General features: G+C 34.6%; 1 protein-coding gene across 1 annotated transcript in view; it reads left to right on the forward strand.

The window, feature by feature from the left end:
• Window positions 1–27734, forward strand: part of C2CD6 (C2 calcium dependent domain containing 6) — a gene marked incomplete at both ends in the record, with an annotated part of 130245 nt that overhangs the window by 57930 nt on the left and 44581 nt on the right. Inside the window, 3 exon segments of the mRNA XM_082658905.1 lie at window positions 1375–1480; window positions 3310–3366; window positions 6396–6689. Coding sequence (XP_082515031.1) covers window positions 1375–1480; window positions 3310–3366; window positions 6396–6689 — 457 coding nt within the window.

Raw genomic sequence — 27734 nt, forward strand, 5'->3', positions numbered from 1 at the left:
TTGCTTTCTCCCATATATTCACTGGTACCATGAAGGTTTTATGTATATGGGGTTAATAGGGAAACCTTGTCACATGGTTTTGTAAATGTTGCCTATAAGTTTTTGTGTTTGCTACCTAGATACTCTGAATGTTTTTATGTAGATATTTGGGAGGATTCAAAAAATATGCTACTTCTGCTTTCATCATCTTCTTGGAATTTTCCTTTTTAGCTAAACTTTCATATTCATAATAACTTATTTGTGGTTTCATTTGGGGGAATTTATTTACACAATCATATCATCTACAAGTAATAACAATTTTCTTTCTTTGTTCCCAATCCTTAATCTTTAGTTTTGTTTTCTTGTCATTCTATGCTGGCTGGAAGCTCCAGTCAATGTCTGTTATAAATGGTGAGGGTGGACATCTTTGTTTTGTTCCGGATCTTTCATGGCAATGCTTCTAGCATTTAATAGTCAAGCACATTATTTATATAGGTTTTTTGGTTGATGTCCTATACCAGATTAAGTAAATTATTCCATTCTGTTCCTAGTTTTCTAAGAGTTTTCTATTTTAATCATGAATGGATGTTGGATTTTGCCAAATTATTTTTCTCTTTTAATCTGTTAAATTGTATTTAAATTAAACACTCTGTTATTAATGTCAAAATATCCTTATATTCCTGGGATAAAGCCAACTGGTTCATGGTATATTATCTTTTCCTTATACCACTACATTTTTTGTACTAAAATTATATTTTATTTGTAACATTTGCATCTATGTTTGTGAATGAGATTAGACTAATTTTCCTTCTTTGTAATGTCCTTGTTATGCTTTATTGTCAAGGTCATAGTGTCCTAATGAAATGAATTGAGAAACATTTCCTCTTTTCCATTTAATTCTTGTCGATTATATTTTTAGATTATGAAAGCCTTTTGAAATTTGGATTAAAAACTAAATTCCTATCTTTTCATTTGTTTTATTGCAGAGGATATCATATATGTGTTGAATAATTTATAAAATATGTATATGTAGTTTAAATGAGAGCAATATATATAGAATAATTTCTTAAATATGTATGTATAACTTAAATAAAGATAATGAGACCATTGCCTAGATATTTACAATTCGAGTTAAGAAATACAACATTACCAATATTATAATGTGTTTTGTGTGCCCTTATGAGATTACATCCCTCTCCCCAACTCTCCCCAGGTAACTACTATCCTGATTTTTGTTGTAATCATTCCTTTTCCTATGTGTCCTTAAACAATATATTGTTGGTTTTCGTCTTTAAGGACTTTTTATAAATGTATTATACTGTATGTGTTGTTCTTTGCTTCATACCATATATATTCTTCTGTCACTTTTTAAATCTGTAACTGATTTTTCTTTAGGCTAGAAAAAATGAAAAAAGAATATAGACGTCTGAGTACATGGATAGAAAAAGCTAGCTATTTAGAAGGAGTTCTTACCCCAAGATTGGAACGTAAAGAAACTAAGGTAATTGACATAATACATTCTTCCATACATAGATTTTTAGTTTAAAATTACGATAAGTAAAAATAATGATCAGATATTGTTTATTTGTTCTCTCTCTATAAAATGCTACTCATAGTTCATGCACGTTCCTATTTTGATAATGTGACATTCAATAAATATTGATTAATAATTTATAAGGTTTAGTTTTTAACAGCTTTGTTGAGATATAATTCACATACTATACAGTTCATCCATTTAAAGTGTACAATTCAGTGACCCTAAGTATATTGACAGAGTTGTGCTTCCATCGCTACAATCAGAGAACATTATCATCACCCCAAAAAGAAACCCCATACCTCTTAGCCTATACCCTCCAAACCCCTCATGCCCTGCTAGCCCTAGATGACAACTAATGTACTTTATATCTCTAAAGATTTTCTTGTTCTAGATATTTCATATAAATGGAATCATACAATATATGGTCCTTTGTGACTTGATTCTTTCACTCAGTATAGTGTTTTTAAGGTTCATCACTATTGTAGCATGTATCGATACTTCATTTCATTTCATTGCCAAATAATATTTCATTGTTTGGATATACTACATTTTTTTATCTACTCATCAGTTGATGGACATTTGGTTGTTTCCACTTTTTAGCTATTATGTATAATGCTGCTATGAACATTCATGTGCAGTTTTTGTGTGCATGTATGTTTTTAATTCTCTTGGGTATATACTTAGGAGTGGAATTGCTGGATCATATCATAATTCTGTTAACTTTTTCAGAAACTACCAAACTGTTTGCCACAGCAGCTGCACAATTTTACATTTAACCAGCAATGCATGAGGGTGCCATATCTCCTACAACACTTGTTATTTTCCTTTTTAAAAAAAATTTAATTATGGCCATCCTAGTGGGTTTGAAGTGGTATTTCATTGTGGTTTTGATTTGCATTTCTTTAATGACCAATGATGTGAACATCTTTTTGTGTGAATACTGGCCGTTTGTATATCTTCTCTGAATAAATTTTTATTCATATCTTTTGCTGATTTTTTAATTAGGCTATTTGTATTTTTATTGTTGAGTTGTAAGAGTTCTTTATATATTTTGGATACTAGACCCTTATCATATGTAAAAGTAAGATTTACTATTTAGAAGTACTATCTAATCTATACATTTTGACCTGGCAGTAAAAGATTCATAGGGATTTCAGTGAATAGATAAAACATTGACTAAAATCACAGCTTTGAAATGGTAGTCATAACATATTGATATATTCATGTTTTTCAATGCCTCTGAGATAATTGGGCAGGATTGTGCTGTGATAAAATAAATTGATTAGCATTTGCTAATACAGAATTAGTATTTTAGGAAAATTTTGCAGGGCTTTTCATTAAAGGGACTCTGAACTTTGGGTTCTTATTGAAAAATCAGTATTTTATAAGAGCCAGTGGTCACTCCACCTTATAATTCTTCTTGGAATTTTATAAAGATCCACATCACTTTGCAACTGATAGACCATAATGTATTCCAATAAAAAAGTGATCTGTTTCCCGGGGGTATCCTCTTATACCACTTGAAGTTAAACATTATGTCATTTGTCTTGTAATCTTTTTCTGTCATGCATTCATCATTCGGAAACTCTATCAATTCTTGGGTCTTCTCTTCCTGGACCATTAACTCCTAGCCAGGGTGTGCCTCTCTTTAAAACAGTACTGTTTGCTTTTCTCACAAACCCATATTCTTCTTGTCTTCTGTAAATTTTTTTAAAGTATTTTAAAAAGTTATGAAAGCAGGAAAAAATAATTTAGCTCTTTAAACATTTCTCCAATATGTTTTTTTCTTCTAGGAAAGTAATACCAATGAGATACTTGAAAGCCAATTGGAAGAGAGACCTACAGATACCGTAACATCAGGTTAAGAAACTAATTTACCTTTTTGTATTTATTATTAAGATAATTAAAACAGGGTGGTTATATCACAAAAAGAAAACTAGCAATCTGCTTTAAGTATACTTCATTTTTTGTTAGGGAATAAAAATACATTTCATTATAGTTTTGGTATATAGTATTTATTTTGTAACACTCCAAAGAAAATACTTAGACCCAATTAAGAGTTATTTTTATTTTTAATAGTCCTTTCCTCTTTAAGAGCAAGGAAAATGTTAAATCTTACCTATAATCTATGACAAGGTATTTTTGTTAAACATTGTTAACTGTAGAGCTATTGGTCTTTTTTATGTGGAGGATGTGTGTATGCACGTGTGTGTGCGTGTGTGTGTGTAAGAGAAAGGGAGGAGGAGAGAGAGCAGGACAGGAAATTAAATTAACATTAAATGTGAGAACTTTGCACAAATTATCAGTAAGATATTTAATTAATAGAAGATACTGTTCATGCAGTCTTTAAGAAAAATCTCTCTTAAGAGATTCATTTAGAAAGTAAGTTAAAATAGATGCATAATACTCTATCTTTAAAATCTTGGATTCTGCTGGTGTGGATTAATGATTTATTTTTATAAGACTGGCCGCAGGTTACTTCTCTAATTCTACTTCCCCAGCTACCTCAGGCTTTGATATATTCATTTCTTAACCTCTGAGGATCAACCAGCCTAGCAGAGCTATTTCATCTTTAATCTACTCTTTCACTGAGAGTTTTAGGTTGTAGGAGAATCACAACTTCCCTCTTCAATATTGCTGTTGAATATTGGAGGTTAACCTCTCTCACACACTGGTGGTTACTATTTTTTTTTTTTTTTTTTTTTACTTTTTTTCACTTATCCACGGAGTTTATTTCAAGTCCCATTGGATCCTCTAGTGACTTATTTCCTTTTGGCATTCCAGTGGCTCCCTGTAGTTACAGCTAACATTTACTGATCACTGAGTTCCAGGCACATTACTTGGATTATGTAACTCAGTACTCAGAGCAGTCAGTCGAGGGTGCTATTATTATTTATCCACATATTTACAGATGAGAAAACTGAGGATCAAGTCAATGAGAGGTGACACAGCCATTAATTTGAACCTAGTCTATTTGACCCAAGAACTCAAGCATTTAACCACATTGCTGCTCCCATTGTATATACTTGTAACATACCTATAAGATAAGCTATCACTAATCTATTTTACATGTGAGAAAACCAAGCCTCAGAAAAATGAGCTGACAGCAGTCATGCAGCTAATAATGACCTTAATAATTTTTTTTTACTAGACTTATGCATCCCTTTGTATCTCAATTATTTATTCCCTTTCCCTTTTAGAATTTTCTTTTTTGTTTGCTAAATACGTATTCTTTATATTTCTAGGAAAACTTTACAAGTGCTTCAGTTAGCCTCTCTTGAATGGTCCTATTTTTTCTGGTTACATACAACTTTACTCTTTTTTTCCAATCCCAACCTTATCACTGACCATCTGGGATTTATTTTTATTTCCTCTTGACTTTTAGTAAAATATAGTACATGCCTGTTTTTATGTCTTATATTGAGGGATCTGAAATCTTATCATTTTATACATGTTTTCACTTCATCTCCACACTTGTTCATTTACTCCTCCATCTTCCCAGAGATTCATCAGCCTGTTTTTACTAAATATGTAGTGTTTATGTTTGAATAACTGCTTTGATTTAAATTGCTCTTATTCTTGGTGAGAAAAACTGTACTATTTTATTAATGCATATAAATAATGTTTATTTTTATATATAATAAAATACTTCTATGAATTTCTTAACAGATATCCTTCTTATAAAGGAAGTAGCTGAAACTCTTCCAAGTGAGGTAAGGGAACTTGAAAGAGAACTTCGAATAGTTACTATTTTATAAAGGGATGAAATATTTGTAAATGGAGAAATATTTATAGATGGAAAGAAGAAAGCACTCAAGAAGTTATTCAAGTTTTCATGGTTATTTCTGTTACAACAATATCTGTACAGTGTTACACGATTTATTTAATTTAAATTACGCTATTAAAAGGGAAGTTTCAGTATCAAATAGTAACATTTTAAAGTACATATGAATATAGGGGACAAAAGGTGTTTATGAACAGAAGGGGGGAAACAAGTAAAAGAAAGCATAAAGTTCTGCACTTAGAAATGGATGCCACAGACCTAACTACATTCTTTACTTTTTCTCTATAATACAGCTGTGTATTCTCTGTAATGTATAATCTCCAAAGTAATAGTCTGTATTTTATAAATAGAAATAGAGTTCACATAATATTATTTGCTTTTTAGCTTTTACAGAAGGTATTAATTCCGTAAGGCAGTGGACCCCTATGTAAACCAATAAAATATAAAAGATTATTCCATACTGCTTGAGAAATAGGATTTAATGATTTCTATTCTTGGGCCAGTGGCTCCCAAAATACCAATTGAAGAGTCAGTATGTTCTGTTTTGCACAATCCAAAGAGAGAGAAAAAAAGACAATATAGAGAATTTCTCATACAGCTAAACTTACTTGGCTTAACAGACTTAACAGTCCTTTCTTTTATGATACTATTCTTTGTACTATTTTGCTATTTAAATTTCCTTTATTTTACCATATTATTGTGATTTTTATAATATTGTTCTTTGTGCTATTTTGCTATTAAAGTTTCCTTTGTTATGGTATATTGGTGATAGTATAGTAACAGTAAAATGTCAGACCCCTTGGTTTTCTTCTCTGAGATGCTGATGATTTATACAATATGAATATATGAGAACCACTAGTTTATAATGCAGTATGATCATTTTTATGGATAATATCCTATAGTCCATGGTATCAGGCAAGTAGAGAATTTCTCAACTCTTCTAATAAGGAATGTAATAATTTACAAATATTGATGGTAACTTGTTATAATAAAGGATAAAAGTACAAATGATGTTAAGTCCGATTTTGTTAGTTTTAAATATTTTCTAGTTGATAATGATTAATAGGTAGCTTGTCTTATTGATACATTTTCTAGTTACTGGATAATGATGATAAGAAAGGCCTGACTCTGCCAACTTTGAACCAGTCGGGTGAAGATGATTCAAATGTTGTTGCTCCTAAAAGTGACATGTCAACAAAGGAAACAGATACTCCATTGCCCACTATTCCTAGGCTGACGTTAGCAGAAGAGGACGAAATACCACCTTTAGAGGAACACCAGCAAGAGGCGATGCCGGAGAGAAAAATGAAAAATCTGTTCTTCCCACCAGAAGAAAAAATGAAAGATAGATATCCAAGCCTTTTAAAAACTGACTCATCTCCATCAGAGGTAAAGTTGAAAAATATCCATATAAATCCAGGTAGAATAAAGAGGAGGAACTTAAATTTATCTCCAACAGAAATTAGGTGGCAAAGCAACAATGTGAGCTTAGCTTGAAGGAAGAGCACAAGCTTAGTTTCCCCAGATTCAAAATCAAAAGGTAGTTTTCAAAGTCACGATCCAAAGGAAGACCTTGAACTAAAGGTATGTGCCCTCGTATTAGAAGTATAAGACTAAGAAAAACGAAAGAATTCATTAATAAAAAATAAATAAATTGAAAATACAAATGTCTCCAAGTAGAAGTGTGTCTAAGTATATTAACTATTCCCACCCTACTAATACTCATCAAGTAAGGAGGAAAAAAACCTTTGAAGGAAAAGCAAAGTGATCTGAGAAACCAGTAATACAAACCAGTCTCATGGTTTGATGTGATTCAGCTGAAAATATAACAATGGTAGCAAAATCTAAATTCAAAGGAAAGCCTGAGAGGTTATTTCAGTGGAAATTTTTAATGAAACTGTTATAGGAAATAGCATATGTGCCCCTGTTACAAACAGTTTTATAGTTTAAAATGAGAATGGGGCTTCCCTGGTGGCGCAGTGGTTGAGAGTCCGCCTGCCAATGCAGGGGACACGGGTTCGTGCCCTGGTCCGGGAAGATCCCATGTGCTGCGGAGCAGCTGGGCCCGTGAGCCACGGCCGCTGAGCCTGTGCGTCCAGAGCCTGTGCTCCGCAACGGGAGAGGCCACAACAGTGAGAGGTCCACGTACCAAAAAAAAAAAAAAGAGAATGATCTGAAAATTTAAAGGTACACCAGGGAAAAGCATTTCTTAAAATGACAGTTATTCTACTTAGATCTTTACATCTTGTTTGAGTCACTATCATAAAGCAGTGTAAAAATGTGTATTGGTCAGTGGGAAAACAATCTGAGTTCTAAGTATGGCTCTGCCTCTAAATACATCAGCAAGCTTGCACACCTGAATCCCTAGGCCTATTTTCTCATCTACTGAATGGTAGTTTATACTAGGTCATTTCTAAATTCCTTTCCAAATTCCAAAAGATATAATTTTATTAAATATCTCAAGTTGGGGAATTATTCCTAATTACCTAGATCAATACGCTAAGCAATGTAACTTAAAAAGAAAAACATTCTTGTTTTTACTGAATGTGAAAGTAATACACAGTCATTATAGGAAATTTAGAAAATAGAAGTATAAAAAAGAAAATAAAAGTAGTTATAATTCTACTGCCACATTTAATAATTTTATTTCCTTTCAGTCTTTGTTATTAACATATGTATATCTCTCTTTTTTTTTTAAAGAAGATGTTGGGGGTAGGAGTTTATTAATTAATTTTATTTTTGCTGTGTTGGGTCTTCGTTTCTGTGCAAGGGCTTTCTCTAGTTGTGGCAAGCGGGGGCCACTCTTCATCGCGGTGCACGGGCCTCTCACTATCGCGGCCTCTCTTGTTGCGGAGCACAGGCTCCAGATGCGCAGGCTCAGTAGTTGTGGCTCACGGGCCTAGTTGCTCTGTGGCATGTGGGATCCTCCCAGACCAGGGCTTGAACCTGTGTCCCCTGCATTAGCAGACAAATTCTCAACCACTGCGCCACCAGGGAAGCCCACATATGTATATCTCTTATTTATTTTTAAAAACTTGGATCAAACTATATATGTATAATTTTATATTATGCTTTTTAAAACTTGATATTATATCATAAGCATGTTACCTCAATTTTCTTTAAAATTTGCAAGGTGCAGGATAGCCTCAAATATTGATATTCAGTAATTTAAAATAGTTTCTATATTTTTGGACATTAAGCTTGAAATTAATATTCTTTTACCTATTTGTGTCTGTGATTATCTCCTCATATATTTATAGAAATAGCATGTTGACAAATTGCTCTCCTGAAAGATTGTGCCACTTTATATTCTGACCAGTGATATTTGAGTATTAATGATATTTTAAATAATGATTAAAACATTTTCATGCTTATTAGCCATTTTGATTTTCCCTATGAGTAGATGAGTAGACTGTCCATTTTTTCTGTTGAGTTTTTGGTGGTGTTGTTTAGGTTTTATAATGAGCTCTTTTTATTATAAAGATAATAACCTTGTATATTCATGGCACATACTTTTTCATAGTTTTTGTGGTTTGCCTTTTAATTTCTTTATTGAATCTGACTTCCAAAATATTCAGTTTTCATTTCATAAGTGAATTATTTATTGCTCCATAACAAACCACTCCAAAATTTAGTGGCTTAAAATAGCTATTTTATTATTTCTCAAGATTCTATGGGTTGACTTCGCTTAGGTAGGTAGTTGTTTTGCTCCACTTGATGTTGGCTGGTCCTGTAGTCATCTAGGAGCTTGACTGGGCTGGAACACTCATTATGGCTCACTTATGTGTTTTATACCCTGATGGAAACAGCCGTAGGTCTGGGCTCAATTGGGATGCATGGACATCTGGTTTGATGTGCCTGTTTCTCTCCCTGTCTCTCAACTTCTCTCTCTCTCTCTGTGTCTCAGTTTCTCTCTCTATAATCTTAGGGATTATTCTTCCCCCTGTCCATGCAAACTCTTCATATGGTCTCTCTACGTGGTCTTTCTAGCAGGGCAACTGAACTTTTTATGTGGCAGCTCAGGGCTTCCAATATACAAAAACAGAAGCTTCAGGTACTCTTAAGACTTAGGCTTTGTACTAGCATAGGGTCACTTTCACTCCATTCTGTTAGTTAAAGTAGGTCCCAGGCTCAGCCCTGACCCAATATGGGAGGGGACTACATAAGAGCGTGAATTTTGGAAGGTGTTGTTCATTGGGGGTCATCCACAGATTAACCATCTCTAGCTCCAAGTAATTTCTCTCCCAAAAGCAAAATACACTTACTCTGCTTCCAAAATTCTTAGTTTCATGCCATTACTGCATTAGGCTCAAGCTTAAGTACAGAATTGCATCATCTAAATCAGATCCAGGTAGATGAAGCTTCTTGAGCGTGGCTTCTCTCAATCTTAAGACCTGTGAATTGAAGAGACCAGTTATCTGTCCACTACATACATACAATGGTGAATCAGAAATAGGATAACAACAGGCACTTACATTCCAAAGGTGAAGGAAGGGTAAAGAGAAGCATATAGCAGTCAGTGAGCCATAGTAATTCTGAAGTTTCTGGCTCTGCCCTCTGAGAATCTTTCTTTTTCCATAAGAAAGAGCTTATATTTGTAGCTGAGTAGCTTTGCAGCCTATGTCTTATCTGTAGAAAGTTAAGAATTCAGAAACCTCTTTGCATTTTAAATTGTCTCTGTTCCTTTCAGTCCAAGATACTATATTATCTTAGAGATTTTGCGGGTTTCCTGGGTATCAAATTATGACCTTAGCCAAATGTTACACCCCCAAATATCTTTAAAACATGCCCCCGTTTAACTGATAGTCAAGGTGCTGTAGCACAATATCCTTAAGAATCTTAGAAGCTCTCTGGTCTAGCAGAGAGGGTCTAAGAGGCCACCCTAAGATACTTAGAATATTTTTTGTCTAGTCAAGTGGGTCTGTAAGATACTACCTTAAATATTTTTGAAGTGTTAACAACAGTTCTTATGGCCTTGTGATCTTGACTTTGAAACTACATTTTACTGGCAATGCCATTGGAACCTGACCAATGAAGTCATGAGGTAGGGATTCCTGGCATTGGTTTAGTGGCTTAACAGTGTCATTAAGGACCCAGGAACCAGGCTCTTTCTTATCTTTCCTCTTTTTCACAGTCTGCTTGTTACTTCATTATTACCGGATGTTTGCTTCAGTGCTAGGCATCATTTGTAGATCAAGGCAGGGGGTAGAACATTCAAGTTTTCTTTTGCACTTGCCCCCTTTTATTTCTACAAAGAAACAGAAATTTACCCAATATCCCTCCAGCAGATTTTATGTCCCATTGACTAGAATTAGTTTACATGACTATGTTTAGCTTCAAAGGAGAATGAGAAAACTAGCATTTGGCAAAATGGAATGGGGTTGCCAATAATGATTCATCATTTGGGGCTGTATACTTTGCTGTTACAAGCAGAATTCAGGTTCTGTTGTGACAGGGTGGTATCAGGAGCGGTTATTGTATAATCAGCACAGTTAGCAGTAGCACCACAATTATTCTTCTGTCTGATGGGAATGCTCTTCTCCGGATCTTCTTGGGGTTCATTCATTCACACCATTCAGGTCTCTACTCAGCTGTTACCTCCTTAGAGGGGCCTTCTCTGACCACCCTAAGTAAAATAATTATCCACTCACTCACCCTACCCCATCTCTATTTTTTTCATGTATCATTACCTGGTATCATATTACATGTTTCTTGTTATTGTCTGTCACTCCCACTTGACTTTGTTCCAAATGGTAGGGATTTAGTCTTACTCATCACAGTATCTTACCATTCAGAGTGGTGATGAGTCCATGATGGGCACTCAATAAATATTTGTTGAAATAGTTAATTAATTAAAAATACTGCAGGGTTTTGAGGCATTTTCTTTGGAATTCTCTGAATATGTTACAATTCCTGAGCCTCAGTGTATGTGATTAATCAAAATCATTTGGTCCTAGGGAAATACAAATTATTTTAATACTTTCAAGGTGAATGAAGCACCTAATTCTAGCATACGAAATATCAGGCATGAGGCAGCGAGATTAATTCCATATTCCATAAAGAGTAGTGATAAAGGCTGATTATTTATGAGTTTTTGACTTTAAAGTCACTAGTGCCTGCTGAAGACTAGGATTAAGGAAGGCAGGGAGTGGTATGTGTGATAATCACTAACCTTCTGTTCATTTGAATTTTTTTAAAAATTTTATTTTACATTGGAGCATAGTTGATTAACAATGTTGTGTTAGTTTCAGGTGTAAGCAAAGGGATTCAGTTTTACATATACATGTATCTATTCTTTTTCAAATTCTTTTCCCGTTTAGGTTATTACAGAATATTGAGCAGAGTTCCCTGTGCTATACAGTAGGTCCTTGTTGGTTATCAATTTTAAATATAGTAGTGTGTACATGTCAATCCCAAAGTCCCAATCTATCCCCACCCCGACCCTTCCTCCCTGGTAACCATAAGTTCGTTCTCTAAGTCTGTGAGTCTGTTTCTGTTTCGTAAATGAGTTCATTTGTATCATTTTTTTTAGATTTCACATATAAGTGATATCATATATTTGTCTTTCTCTGGCTGACTTATTTCACTTAGTATGAGTGAAATAGTATGCTATACAGTAGGTTTTCATTAGTTATCTATTTTATACGTAGTAATGTATATATTTCAATCCCAATCTCCCAATTCATCCCACTCCCCTCCCCCCTTGGTATCCATAAGTTTGTTCTCTACATCTGTGTTTCTATTTCTGCTTTGCAAATAAGTTCATCTGTACCATTTTTCTAGATTACACATATAAGTGATATTATACAATATTTCTTTTTCTCTTTCTGACTTACTCTGTATGGCAGACTCTAGGTCTATCCATGTCTCAGCAAATGGCACCATTTTGTTCCTTTTTATGGCTGAGTAATATTCCATTGTATATATGTACCACATCTTCTTTATCCATTCCTCTGTTGATGGACATTTAGGTTGCTTCCATGTGCTGGCTATTGTAAACAGCACTGCAGTGAACACTGGGCTGCATGTATGCTTTCAAACCATGTTTTTCTCCAGGTATATACCCAGGAGTGGGATTGCTGGATCATATGGTAGCTCTATTTTTAGTTTTTTAAGAAATCGCCATACTGTTCTCCATAATGGCTGTACCAATTTACATTCCCACGAACAGTGTGGGAGAGTTCCCTTTTCTCCACACCCTCTCCAGAATTTATTGTTTGTAGACTTTTTGATGATGGCCAGTCTGACTGGTGTGAGATGATATCTCATTGTAGTTTTGATTTGCATTTCTCTAATAATTAGTGATGTTGAGCATTTTTCATGTGCCTCTTGGCCATCTGTACATCTTTGGGGAAGTGTCTATTTAGATCTTCTGCCCATCTTTTGATTGGGTTGTTTGTTGCTTTGTTTGGTTTTTTGAATTTAGCCACATGAGCTGTTTGTAAATTTTGGAGACTAATCCCTTGTCAGTTGCATCGTTTACAAATATTTTCTCCCATTCTGTGGGTTGTCCTTTCATTTTGTCTGTGGTTTCCTTTGCTGTGCAAAAGCTTTTGGGTTTAATTAGGTCCCATTGGTTTATTTTTGTTTTTATTTCCATTACTGTAGGAGATGACTCAAAAAAGATATTGCTGCAATTTATGTCAAAGAGTGTTCTGCCTGTGTTTTCCTTTAACAGTTTTACAATATCCACCCTTACATTTAGGTCTTTAATCCATTTTGAGTTTACTTTTGTGTATGGTGTTAGAGAATGTTCTAATTTTATTTTTTTACATGTAGCTTTACATGTAGCTGTCCAGTTTTCGTAGCACCATTTATTGAAGAGACTGTCTTTCCTCCATTGTATAGTCTTGCCTCCTTTGTCATAGAGTAATTGACCATACATGCATGGGTTTCTTTCTGGGCTTTCTATCCTGTTCCATTGATCTGTATTTCTGTTTTTATGCCAGTACCATACTGTCTTGATTACTGTAGCTTTGTAGTATAGTCTGAAGTCAGGGAGCCTGATTCCCCCAGCTCCATTTTTCTTTCTCAAGATTGCTTTGACTATTCAGGGTCTTTGTGTCTCCATAAAAAATGTATCTCCTTAAAAATTTTTAAGATTTTTTTAAATTCTAGTTCTGTGAAAAACGCCACTGGTAATTTGATAGGAATTGCATTGAATCTGTAGATTGCCTTGGGTAGTATAGTCATTTGACAATATTGATTCTTCCAGTCCAAGAACATGGTATATCTTTCCATCTGTTTGTGTTATCTTTGATTTCTTTCACTAGCATCTTATAGTTTTCAGAGTATAGGTCTTTTTTCTCCTCAGGTAGGTTTATTCCTAGGTATTTTATTCTTTTTGATGCAATGGTAAATAGGATTGTTTCTTTAATTTCTCTTTCTGATCTTTCATTGTTAGTGTATAGAAGTGCAAGAGATTTCTGTGTGTTAATTTTGTATCCTGCAATTTTACCTAATTCATTGATGAGCTCTAGTAGTTTTCTGGTAGCATCTTTATGTGTAGTATCATGTAATCTGCAAACAGTGATGGTTTTACTTCTTCTTTTCCAGTTTGGATAAATTTTATTTCTTTTTTTCTCTGATTGCTGGGGCTAGGACTTCCAAAACTACGTTGAATAAAAGTGGCGAGAGTGGACATCCTCATCTTGTTCCTGATCTTAGAGGAAATACTTTCAGCTTTTCACCATTAAGTATGATGCTAGCTATGGATTTGTCACATATGGCCTTTATTATATTGAAGTAGGTTCCCTCTATACCCACTTTCTGGAGAGTTTTATCATAAATGTAAGACCAGATACTATAAAACTCCTAGAGAAAAACAAAGGCAGGACACTGACATAAATTGCAGCAATATCTTCTTTGGATCTGTGTCCTAGAGTAATGGAAATCAAAAATAAATCAATGAGACCTAGTTAAACTTAAAAGGTTTTGCACAGAAAAGGAAACCATAAACAAAACAAAACGACAACCTACAGAATGGGAGAAAATATTTGCATATGATGCAGCTGACAAGGGATTAATCTCCAAAATACACAAACAGCTCATGCAGCTCAATATAAAAAAAAAAACCCAATCAAAAAATGGGCAGAAGATCTAAATAGACATTTCTCCAAAGAAGACATACAGATGGCCAAAAGGCACATGAAAAGATGCTCAATACTGCTAATTATTAGAGAAATGCAAGTCAAACCTACAATGAGGTATCACCTCACACCAGTCAGAATAGCCATCATCAACAAGTCTACAAATAATAAGTGCTGGAGAGGGTGTGGAGAAAAATGAACCCTGCTACACTGTTGGTGGGAAATGTAAATTGGCACAGCCAACTATGGAAAATAGTATGGAGTTTCCTTAAAAAACTAAAAATAGAGCTACCATATGATCCTGAAATCCCACTCCTGGGCATATATCCAGAGAAAACCATTGTTCAAAAAGATACATGCACCCCTATGTTCATTGCAGTGCTATTCACAATAGGCAGGACATGAAAGCAATATAAAAGTCCATCAACAGATGAATGGATAAAGAAGATGTCATACATATATACAATGGAATATTACTCAGTCATAAAAAAGAATGAAATAATGCCATTTGCAGCAACATGGACAGACCTAGAGATTATCATGCTAAGTAGAGTAAGGGAGAAAGATAAATATCATATGATATCACTTACATGTGGAATCTAAAAAAAATGATACAAATGAATTTATTTACAAAACAGAAACAGACTGACAGATATAGAAAACAAACTTATGGTTATTGAAGGGGAAAGGTGGAGGGAGAGAGAAATTAGGAATTTGGGAGTAACATGTACACACTACTATGTATAAAATAGATAAACAACAAGGACCTACTGTATAGAACAGAGGACTATACTCAGTATTTTTGTAATGTCCTGTATGGGGAAAGAATCTGAAAAAGAATATAATATATATAACTGAATCACTTTGCTGTACACCTGAAACACAACATTGTAAAACAACTATACTTGAATAAAATAAATTTTAAAAAAATATCTTGTCTGCAAAGATGTGTGATGGACAAGGCTGTTGCAAATGTTTTCTCCCAGTCTGTAGGTTGTATTTTCATTTTTTTATGGTTTCCTTTACTGTACAAAAGCTTGTAAGTTTGATTAGGTCCCATTTGTTTATTTTTGCTTGTATTTCTATTGCCTTGGGAGACTGACCTAAGAAAACTTCGGTATGATTTATGTCAGAGAATGTTTTGCCCATGTTTTCTTCAAGGAGTTTTATGGTTTCATGTGTTATATTTAAGTCTTTAAGCCATTTTGAGTTTATTTTTGTGTACGGTGTGAGGATGTGTTCTAAATTCATTGATTTACATGCAGCTGTCCAACTTTCCCGACACCAATTGCTGAAGAGTCCATCTTTTTTCCATTTTATATTGTTGCCTCCTTTGTCAAAGATTAATTGACCAGGGCTTCCCTGGTGGCGCAGTGGTTGAGAGTCCACCTGTCGATGCAGGGGACACGGGTTTGTGCCCCGGTCCGGGAAGATCCCACATGCCGCGGAGCGGCTGGGCCCGTGAGCCATGGCCGCTGAGCCTGCACGTCCGGAGCCTGTGCTCCGCAATGGGAGAGGCCACAACAGTGAGAGGCCCGTGTACTGCAAAAAAAAAAATTGACCATAGGTGTGGGTTTATTTCTGGACTCTCTATTCTGTTCCATTCATCCATATGTCTGTTTTTGTGCCAGTACCATGCTGTTATGACTACTGTAGCTTTGTAGTGTTTTCTGAAGTCTGGGGGGGTTATGCCTCCTGCTTTGTTCCTTTTCCTCAGGATTGCTTTGGCAATTCTGAGTCTTTTATGTTTCCCATAAATTTTATGTGTATTTATTCTAGTTCTGTGAAAAAAGTCATGGGTAATTTGATAGGGATTGCATTAAATCTGTAGATTGCTTTGGGTTGTATGGCCATTTTAACAATAGTAATTCTTCCAATCCAAGAGCATGGGATATCTTTCCATTTCTTTGAGTCACCTTCAGTTTCCTATATTAATATTTTATAGTTTTCAGTGTTTAAATCTTGGTCACCTCCTTGGCCAGGTTTATTCCTAAGTAGCAGACAATATCTTAACTGCATCCAATTTTCTCCAGGAGTACAGGTATGACACCTTCTTCCAAGGTGATTTATTTGACATACTCATTCAGGACATACAAATATTCACAAAGGAGTTTATGAAAGGGGATGGGCCATTGCCCCACACCTAGTGCAAAGCCTGACATCTTGACTAGATTCCTAAAAATTATTCAGTAAACTGAGAGCTGCTCCATTCTTGACACTATCAAGAAACAGTTTTGAAACTCTTGGCACCTACAACATTAAAATAAGCCCAACATATTTTGGGGTTCTAGAAGCAACAGGTCTTATGTCTTTAATCCATTTTAGGTTGATTTTTGTGTATGGTATGAGATAAAGGTCAAATTTCATTTTTTTGCATGTGGATATCCAGTTGTTCCAACACCATTTATTAAAAAGATTATTCTTTCCCCAGTGTGGATTCTTGGCATGCTTTTCAAAGATCAGTTGACCATATATGTGTGGGTTTATTTCTGGGCTCTGTGTTCTGTTCCATTTTCTATTCTGTTCCATTGGTTTATATGTCTGTTTTATACAAGTGATATACAGTTTTGCTTACTGTAACTAACAGTCAACAAAATGAAAAGGCAACCCATAGCTTGTGCAAAAATATTTACAAATTATATATCTAATGAAGGGTTAATATCCAAAATATATAAGAAACTACTACAACTCAATAGCAAGAAAACCCACATAACCCAATTAAACAACAGGCAAAGGAACTGAACAGACATTTCTCCAAAGAAGGCATGCAAATGACCAAAAAAAAAAGGTGCTGAACATCACCAATCACCAGGGAACTACAAATCAAAACAACAATGAGATTTCACCTCACACTTGTAAGGATGGCATTTATTAAAAAAAAAAAAAAAAAGATAAACAAGTGACAAGTGTTGGCAAGGATGTGGAATAAAGGGAACCCTTGTACACTTGGTGGAAATGTAAATTGGTGCAGCCACATTGGAAAACAGTATGGAGGTTCCTCAAAAAATTAAATATAGAACTACCAGATGATCCAGCAATCCCACTCCTGATATATTTTCAAAGGAGTTGAAACCAGGATCTCAAAGAGATATTTGCCTTCCCATGTTCACTGCAACATTATTCACAATAGGCAAGATATGGAAGCAACCTAAGTGTCCATCAGTGGATGAATGGATAAAGGGAATGTGGTAAACATACACAATGAGTATTAATCAGCTGTAAAAAAGAAGAAAATCCTGCCATTTGAGACAACATGGATGGACCTTGACAGCATTATACTAAGTGAAATAAGTCAGAGAAAGACAAATGCTTTATGATTTCACTTATATGTGAAACCTAAAACAAAAAAACTAAACTCATTTGTACAGAGAACAGATTGGTGGTTGCCAGAGGTGCATTTCGGGGGTGGGTGAAATGGGTGAAGGTTGTTGAAAGGTACAAACTTTCTGGTTATAAGATAAATAAGTCCTTGGTTTGTGATGTATAGGGTGGTTAACAATACTATGTTGTATACTTGAAAGTTGCAGAGAATAAATCTTAAAAGTTCTCATCATAAGAAAAAAATTATAAATGTGTGGTGATGGATGTAAACTAAGCTTATTGTGTAATCATTCTATAATATATACATATATAAAATCATTATGTATACTTAAAACTAATACAGTGTTGTATGTCAATTATATTTCAATGCAAAATAAATAAAAAGTTTTTAAGCATGTAGGAAATTTTAGAAGTTACAAACCAAAAATATAATAATAATGGCTTTTATATTTACCTACATAGTTACCTTTTCTGGAGTTCTTTGTTAATATGGGCTTGAGTTACTGTCTAGTATGTTTTCTTCCATCCTGAGAGACTCCCTTATCATTGCTTGTAAAACAAAAATAATAGTGACAGACACCTCTAACTTTTGTTGATCCAGGAATGTCTTAATTCTTCTTCATTTTTGAAGGATGGTTTTGCTTGTTATATAATTCTTGGTTGACAGTCTTTTTCTTTCCACTGTCTACTAACTTAACATGGCTTGTGATGAGAAATTGGCTGTTAATCTTATTGAAGAATTTTTATATGTGATGAGTCATGGTTTTTTCTTGCTGCTTTCAAGTTCTCTCTTTGTCTTTTAGGAGTTTTATTATATCTTGGTGTATATATCTTTGAGTTTATCCTCCTTGAAGTGTGTTGAGCTTTTTGGATGTGTAGATTCATGTCCTTTACTAACTTTGGGAAGTGTTTGGCCATTATTTCTTCAAATATTCTTTCTGGCCATTTCTCTTCTCCTTTGACTCCCATAATGTGTATGTTGGTACACTTGATTGTTGTCCCCAGGGTCCTTTAGGCTCTGTTCACTTTTTTCATTCTTTTTTTCTTCCTGCTTCTCAGGCTGGATAATTTTAATTTCCTATCTTCAATTCAGTGATTCTTTGTTCTATCTGCTCAATATGCTGTTGAACTTCTTAAGAGTTTTTCATTTCAGTTATTGTACTTTCTGATCCAGAATTTCTATTTGGTTCCATTTTATAATTTCTATCTCTTTATTTACATTTTGTTTATATATTGTTTTCTTGATTTCCTTTAGTTGTTTGCCCATGGTTTACTTTTGCTCTAAGAGCATATTTAAGAAAGTCATTTTAAAATCCTTGTCTATTAAGTTCAATATCTGGGCTTCCTCACAGGCCATTTCTGTCAAGTTTTTTCCTATGAATGGGCCATATTTCCTATATCTTTGTATGTCTTGTGATTTTTTGTTGGAAATTGGGCATTTTAAATATTATAATGTAACTCTGGAAATTCTCCTCCATCTCTAGGGTACTGTTGTTGATTTTTGAGGGCTGTGGTCACATGTTTCTTTAGTGACCTATCCAAACTATTGTTTTGCAAAGACTGTAAATTCTTTGCCATTTGTGGTCAGTCACTGAAGTCTCTCTTCCGTCATCTCAGTGGCCAGCTAATGACCTTACAGATTTCTTAAAACACCAAAATTTAGCTGCCCCTTTTTTCATTAACCAGTCCCTGGTTGCTATAAGTTTTGTATTAGATTATGGAGTTTGAAATAGTTGATCTGTGAGCCTTTGACATTTATATTTGTTTCAGTGAAGGGACCAATTCTTTGAGCACCCTACTCTACCATTTTCCATCATATCACTTCTCCATTCTCCTTTGATAGATGCTTTCTTTTATGTTAATATTATTTTTATTTTACGTTTTAAGTTACTATTTTTGTTTCCTGGGGCTTAGGGGAGTAAGAAGAGATCAATAATATACAAAGTAGTATCATGTACTTTTTTGATGCTTGCCATTTCCTACCTCAACAACCTACTACTACAATGTTTCAGCCATGCAAGTTATCTCACCACCTGCAGGTGTACTGGTTATATTAGAAATGAATTATTTTCCTTATATAAGATAAATCCAAATGGTAACATTAGATTTCATTTTATTATTATTTACAGCTATCAATAATGCTAAGTTTAAAAATTATATTGATATTTAATTATTTTTTTCTATTCACTTTTTCTGGTCTATTTTTATTTCAGAGTTCACATTGTTCCTGTAGCACAGTGAATGAAAATTTAAATATTGCTAATGGTGTAGGTAAGTTATTATTTGTATATATGGTTGTAATTTTCAAATATTCAGTGAAATTGAGAACATAAACTCATGTAAAACAATTACTATCAAGACTTTCCTTCAAAATATAAATTACACTATGATGTTTATGATTACTGGCATGAAAAACCTATGGAATTACAATATTAGTGGGAAATCAAGCAAAGCAAAATACAGATGGCCTTAAGATCCTAGGTAATATTTATTTTACATGCATTATTATATAATATTACTAAACCATTTAATACATTTATCTGTGTTTACAAATGTTCTGGCTATCTATAGATCTATCTAGTGAAGTTTTTCTAATTCAAGGAATTGTTCTGTGATATTGTTATGGAGACACATTTGACATATCAGTAAACCCAAAGATAATCAAGATAACAACTAGTACCGCATGAGCATGGAACAACCAGATCAGACAATGCTGCTGGATCAGAGTTCTGGAAGTCCCCTGCTGTGTCATGTTGGGGTTGAAGGAAATGGGAGATTCCTAAGGGAATCAAGATAGCCAGGGCAATGAATCTAAGATGGATACTTGGATATCTTGAGGCAGCAACTTTTTACAAATTAGTACAGAAATGTTTTAATATTCAACAATTGGGACAGTTATGACTGTGTAGTAACTGAATATCCATCCAGAGGAGACTGTAGTAATCTAATTAAAATGAAGAGAAAATAAGAATAAAACACTTGACAGGGAGGATGAGCAAGCAGGCACGTTTCTTTGTAACATGAAAGCATCCTTGAGTAGTAGAGAGTGTTCTCCAATTAGGAACTTATGGGGAAATAGAAGATGAAAAAATATATTAAAAAAAAAGACATACAGGGAAAATATCAGATGAAATTGTAACTGAGAAGTGTATTTTTAGAAGAAAGTCCCCAAAAGGGAAGTTTGACTTATCTTGAATAGTTGAATGTCGTGAAATGAAAATTATTACAAATTAATGTTTTAGCCATATATGTGTTTGTTTTTATCCATATGCATACCTATGGATATGTATTTATATATCTGTTCTACACAATAATAACAGTTCTAAGAATATATATTGGGGTACAGGAAGCTATTTTAGAACAAAGGATGTCAGTTCCAGGAATACTTTAAATGTCAGGAAAAATTTAAAGTACACCTAAATTACTATTTATTTTAGAAGAGAAAGTGACCATTTGGAATAACATTCATGAGTAATAAGAGAGTACCTATAATATGATGCCTCCAAAACTTTCATTCTAATATCCTTTGGAGTCTTCTAATCATAAAAGAACTTTTGGAGTAAATCTGCTAGAACAGCAAGCAAGCTCCTTATTTTATTATTTCTGACTATTGCTTGAAAAGGGGAAATAGTGTATCAAATAATAGAAAATATTGTTGGGGGGTAAACCGAATCTCACCCCTGCCTTGCCACTAATTAGCTCTGGACCTTAGGCAACCACTTGTCTTATAAAAGCCTCAATTTTCCCATTTTAAAAATTAAAGAATGGAACTAGATACTAAGAATAAATATTTCAGTACTCCCTTGCAGTTTCCTTATATTGCCTTATAATCTTCATAACTTTGTAGACATTTCACATACATTAATTTATTTAATCTTCATAAATACAACCCTGTTAGGTTGACACTATTATACTAGTTTTATAGATGAGGCAACTGAGGCATGGAAAGGCTGAGTAGTTTGACAATTCTGTAAAAGAAGTCTGTGAAACAAGCCAGTGGTCCAATCTCCTGTGAAGAGTAAAGAGCCTTTATAAGCAGTGTCAAATCAAATACAGAATTGGAAAGAACATCTATGGTGTATCTTTTAAAAAGTAAATGCTTAGGGAGGAAAACAGGGCTTATTTTCTTATTGTTCACTCCTATTTGCTCTTGGGCAGGTCATAACTTTTCTGGATCTTTTTCTCATTTTTAAAATGAGAAAGATGGTTTTAAGACTGTTTGGTCTCCTATTTCTCTAGAAGGCTATATTCCTAAATTTATGTCTGAACAGAGCCTTTTAAAAACGATTCAAGGTTCCTAAATATATATTTTAAATGATTTTATTATACTTTGCATTACACTCTTCAGTTTATTTACGTAGACCAGTCTTATATAATTAACCTAATTCTTCTATAGATACATTATATAAGATAAAATGCAGTATATTAAAGTTTATTTAGTAAGGTTCAGCACTCTTGCTAAATTCCTTGAATTATCATTACCTTTAAGCAAATTAGAGGCATATGCCTAGCCCAGTTCCTTTGGAGCTACTTTCATAGATACCCTCTGACTCCTGATATATATGCACATATTTTTAGCCTAGCACCACAACTCATTGAAGAATATGGTCGTTCCACTCCATACTTTTATAAATTCTTTAAGTTTATTACATAAGAATCCTCTCTAGGGTCATGAATTGAATTAAGGAAATATAGAATTACTCATGAAATGTATCTAGAATGTAGATTGTCTGTCCACACAGCTTTACAGAGTTGGGTATGTATAGCAAATGAATGATGGAAGATTACCCAAATGACTGCTAGAGGATAGGCTAAAATGAGGCTCCAAGAAAGATTAGTAAAAGCAATCTTTTAAACATGCAGTCAAGCATAGCTCTGATAAGGTGCCTAATCTTTAACAGCCACAAAAACATTCAGAACCACCTAGAGTGCAATGGCTATATTTTTTTTTGTTTTTACTTCATTTCTTGAACTGGCATTGAGCCAGAAAAGTAGAAGTGTTCAATACATTGACTATAATCTGACTACAAGACAATCTTTGATGTACATAAAGTATGGTGCATGATGACATTTAACTTTAATAACTTTATGTATTTTAACAATGCTATTCAAATTAGTAGTCAGAGTTACTAGATGACAGACCCAAGGGTGCAGTGTGTCAGGGGTCAGAATAGAGGGAGTAGTAACGATGGTAACAATAACAGCAAAACTTCCATTCATTTGTGCTTATTATGTCCCAGACACAGTATTAGATGCTTTAGCCCTTTAAATCACACAATCCTATGAGAGAGGATCTTTACCCTTTGACAGATGACAAAACTGAGACAGAGAGAGGCAAGATAACTTGTCCAAATTTAGATGGTTAGTTGTTGCAGAGACTATTTGAGTCTAGACAGTCTGGCTCCAGAGCCTGTGCCCTTAACTGCTATGCTACATAGTCATTCGAGACATGTCTGAAGAACATGCTTGTCAAATGCCACAAGTGCTAACTTAATTATATCATTTTTTCATTCTTTTTCAGATGAGTTAATACAAGATAAGGCCTATGGACAGAAAAATACAAATAGAAAAAGAAAATCAGTAAGTAGATATATCCTTTAAAAACCATTGTTAACATTTTACATTGTTTTGAATTAATTTTTACTGAATATTCTGTCATCAAGAAAGCACATACTTTATTGAGAATTTATTATAAGTAAATTTTATTTATATTATTAATCATAGTTTATTATAAATTATTATAAAGCAATATAAATATAACATTAACTTCAGCAGGTTATAGTATTTAATTCTTCTGCCTCTCCCAAAATGGCTGTTGTTTAATGGGCAACTCACAATAGCACCAGGAAAGCATAGACTATCTTTGCCCAGCTGTTGTGACATGAACAATTTTACAGAAGCCATTCTCCTCATCCCAATTTTCCATTAATACTTGAAATGAACTATACTGGATTCCTTTTTTTACACCTTGAGAATTTTCAGTTGTTCAAGATTCGGCTGTCTAAATGCCATGCCAGGCTAACAGCAGTACTTCACAAATGGAACAAGGGTTGTGTGACTTGGGATGAGGATTGGGCAAGAAAGAAACACTGAGATGAAAGGCGAGAAGAGAAAGGAAAACTTGGTCTACTTCATATTTTGCCCTCAGTAGGTATGAACCATGCTCACACAGGGGAGAAGATTCTAAGCCCTTAAAGAATTGTCAGTACTTTTCCTCATAATTTTTAATGACTGACTCCTTAATCCAAGACATTGGAACCCCCATGCTAATACTATTTTGTAGGGAGTAGAATTTGATATAAGAGTGTCTTGGACTACACGCAGAAGGGTTTAGTCACTTTAAAGACAGAAATCCCAATTGTCCAGGACATTACTGATCCTAATATTCAATCCAGTTGTCCCAATAAGCCATTAAAATGTCCTGGAAATTTTAATATTTTGCTATTCAAACTACTTCTTCCAGGCTTATTCATCTAAAAATAGCACAAAAATCCCATCTGATTACTGGCCTAAAATTTATTTAGGAAAAGAGTGGCATAAATCTACCAGGCATTATACTGTTATAGAAAGAGTACAAGATTTTGAGTCAGAAGACTTGAATTCTGGCACCAGTCCCTTCACTATTAGCTGGAGGTTAAATGGGAACAAACCTAGTTGAATGAATCTGAGGTGGATTTTCAGTAGATGAAGCAACCCTCACACAATTTTTCACCTTCCATTTTATTCTTCCATTTATTATCGCAGCCCTAGCAACCATCCATCTTCTATTTCTTCACGAAACAGGCTCTAATAACCCCACAGGAATCTATCTGACATAGATAAAATTCCGTTTCATCCATATTATACAGTCAAAGATGTTTTAGGCACTTTACAACTAATCCTAGCATTACTAATACTAGAATTATTCTCACCCGACCTGCTAGGAGATCCAGACAACAATATTCCAGCAAATCCTCTCAACACACCACCCCATATTAAGCTAGAATGATATTTCCTATTCGCATATGCAATCCTACGATCAATTTCCAACAAACTAGGAGGTGTACTAGCCCTAATCTTCTCAATTTTAATTCTAGCATTCATTCCAATATTCCACACATCCAAACAACGAAGTATAACATTCTGACCTCTCAGCCAGTGCCTATTCTGAGTATTAGTAGCAGATCTACTAACATTAACATGAATTGGAGTACAACTCATAGAACACCCCTTCATTATTACCAGACAGCTAGCATCCATCTTATACTTCTTTTTAATTCTAGTGCTAATACCAGTAGTTAGCATTATTGAAAGTAATCTCCTAATATGAAGAGTCTTTGTAGTATATTTATTACCCTGGTCTTGTAAACTAGAAAAAGAGAATAATATATCTCCCCAGGACTCAAGGAAAAAGCTCAAGCCCCACCATCAGCACCCAAAGCTGAAACTCTACTTAAACTATTCCCTGATAATTGTTATGGGACATTTCCACAATCTTAAAGTACCATGTCAGTATTAAAATAACATTTTCCTCTCCCATAAATAGCTAATGTATTTCATGCATATGGTATATATCCACGTATATAAGTACATACATATTATATATATATAATATATGATATGTGTAATTGTGCATTAATTATCTGCCCCATGCTTATAAGCATGTACATTATATTATTGATATTACATAGAACATAATGGTATTAATAGTACATAGTACATTAAGTCAAATCAATTCCAGTCAACATGCATATCATATCCAATAGATCACAAGCTTAATCAGCAAGCCACGTGAAACCATCAACCCACTTAGCATGTGTCTCTCTTCTCGCTCAGGGCCCATGACTTGTAGTGGTTTCTATTAATGAACTTTATCAGACATCTGGTTTTTACTTCAGGACCATCTCACCTAAAATCGCCCACCCTTACCCCTTAAATAAGACATCTCAGTGGGCTAATGACTAATCAGCCCATGCTCACACATAATTGTGGTTCATGTATTTGGTATTTTTTAATTTTTAAGGGGTGCTGTGACTCGGCTATGGCCATCTGAGGACTTAACAAAGTGAAATAAATTGTAGCTGGACTTAATTGAATATTATTAACCAGCATCATCAACCATAAGGTGTTATTCAGTCAATGGTTACAGGACATAAGGAAATTACACACATGTACATGTGCATGTACATGTACATAATTACACGCACATACACGTACACATTTATTAAATAGGTAAACGCCCTGCTTAACAAATCCCCTTACCCCCACTAAGCCCTATGCTCCATATGCCTATGACACCCTACCAAACCCCAAAAACAAGGTAAGAAACATACAAATACATAGAATTTAATCTATCCAACAAAACACAGACATTTCAATACTCAAGTAAAATAAATCCTAATCATACCAATAAATTATGTAGGTATATACCACTTATATAGACAGACATCTCCCTAGATTTATCAGCCACTTGTATTAAAATTAAATTTTAAAATTCAACACTAAATCTAATATAAAATACACAAATTAATCATGTACACATTACCACATAATCATGCATACAAACTCAGCCTGTTAATGCAGTTAAGACTTAAAGCAAGACACTGAAAATACCTAGATGAGTTTACTAACTCCATAAACACATAGGTTTGGTCCTAGCCTTTCTGTTAGTTTTTAATAAAATTACACATGCAAGCATCCACACCCCAGTTAGAATGCCCTGTAAATCATAAAGATTAAAAGGAGCAGGCATCAAGCACACTACAATAGTAGCTCATAATGCCTTGCTCAACCACACCCGCACAGGAAACAGCAGTGATAAAAATTAAGCCATAAATGCAACTTTGACTAAGTTATATTATCCAAGGTTGGAAAATTTCGTGCCAGCCACCGCGGTCATTTGATAAACCTAAATTAATAGAAAACCTGCATAAAGCATGTGACAGAATAAGTTTTCAAAAAGTTAAATTCTAACTAAGCCATAAAAAGCCATAGCTAAAATAAAAATAAACTACCAGTGACTTTAATATTTCCTGATTACATGACAGCTAAGACTCAAACTGGGATTAGATACCCCACTATGCTTAGCCCTAAACTCAAATAATTACAATGACAAAATTATTCACCAGAGTACTACTAGCAGCAGCTTAAAACTCAAAGAAGTTGGCAGTGTTTCATATCCCTCTAGAGGACCCTGTTCTATAATCAATAAACCTCACCAACCCTTGCTAATTCATCTATATACTACCATCTTCAGCAAACCCTAAAAAGGAACAACAGTAAGCATAATAATTATACATAAAAACGTTAGGTCAAGGTGTAACTTATGGAGTGAGTAGAAATGGGCTACATTCTCTATTTCAAGAATATATTTCTTTTTTTTCAAATTTTTTTTTAATCTTTTGGCCACGCTGCACGGCATGTGGGATCTTAGTTCTCTGACCAGGGATCGAACCCGCAGCCCCTGCATTGGCAGCATAGAGTCTTAACCACTGGGCCACCAGGGAAGTCCCAAGAATATATTTCTTATTACACAAAAGTTTTTATGAAACTAAAAACCAAAGGAGGGGACTTCCCTGGTGGTCCAGTGGGTAAGACTCCATGCTCCCAATGCAGGGGTCCCGGGTTCGATCCCTGGTTGGGGAACTAGATCGCACACGCATGCCGCAACTAAGAAGTCTGCGTGCCGCACCTAAGAGCCCGCATGCTGCAACTAAAAGATCCCTCATGCCACAACTAAAGATCCCGCGTGCTGCAACTAAGATCTGGCACAGGCAAAATAAATAAATAAATATTTTTTTAAAAAAAGGAGGCTTTAGTAGTAAATTAAGAATAGAGTGGGGCTTTCCTGGTGGCGCAGTGGTTGAGTCCGCCTGCCGATGCAGGGGACACGGGTTCGTGCCCCGGTCCGGGAAGATCCCACATGCCGTGGAGCGGCTGGGCCCGTGAGCCATGGCCGCTGAGCCTGTGCGTCCGGAGCCTGTGCTCCGCAACAGGAGAGGCCACAACAGTGAGAGGCCCGCATACGTAGAAAAAAAAAAAAAAA

The sequence above is a fragment of the Grampus griseus genome (genome assembly GCF_964374135.1).
Source record: "Grampus griseus genome assembly, chromosome: 7".
NCBI lineage: Eukaryota > Metazoa > Chordata > Mammalia > Artiodactyla > Delphinidae > Grampus > Grampus griseus.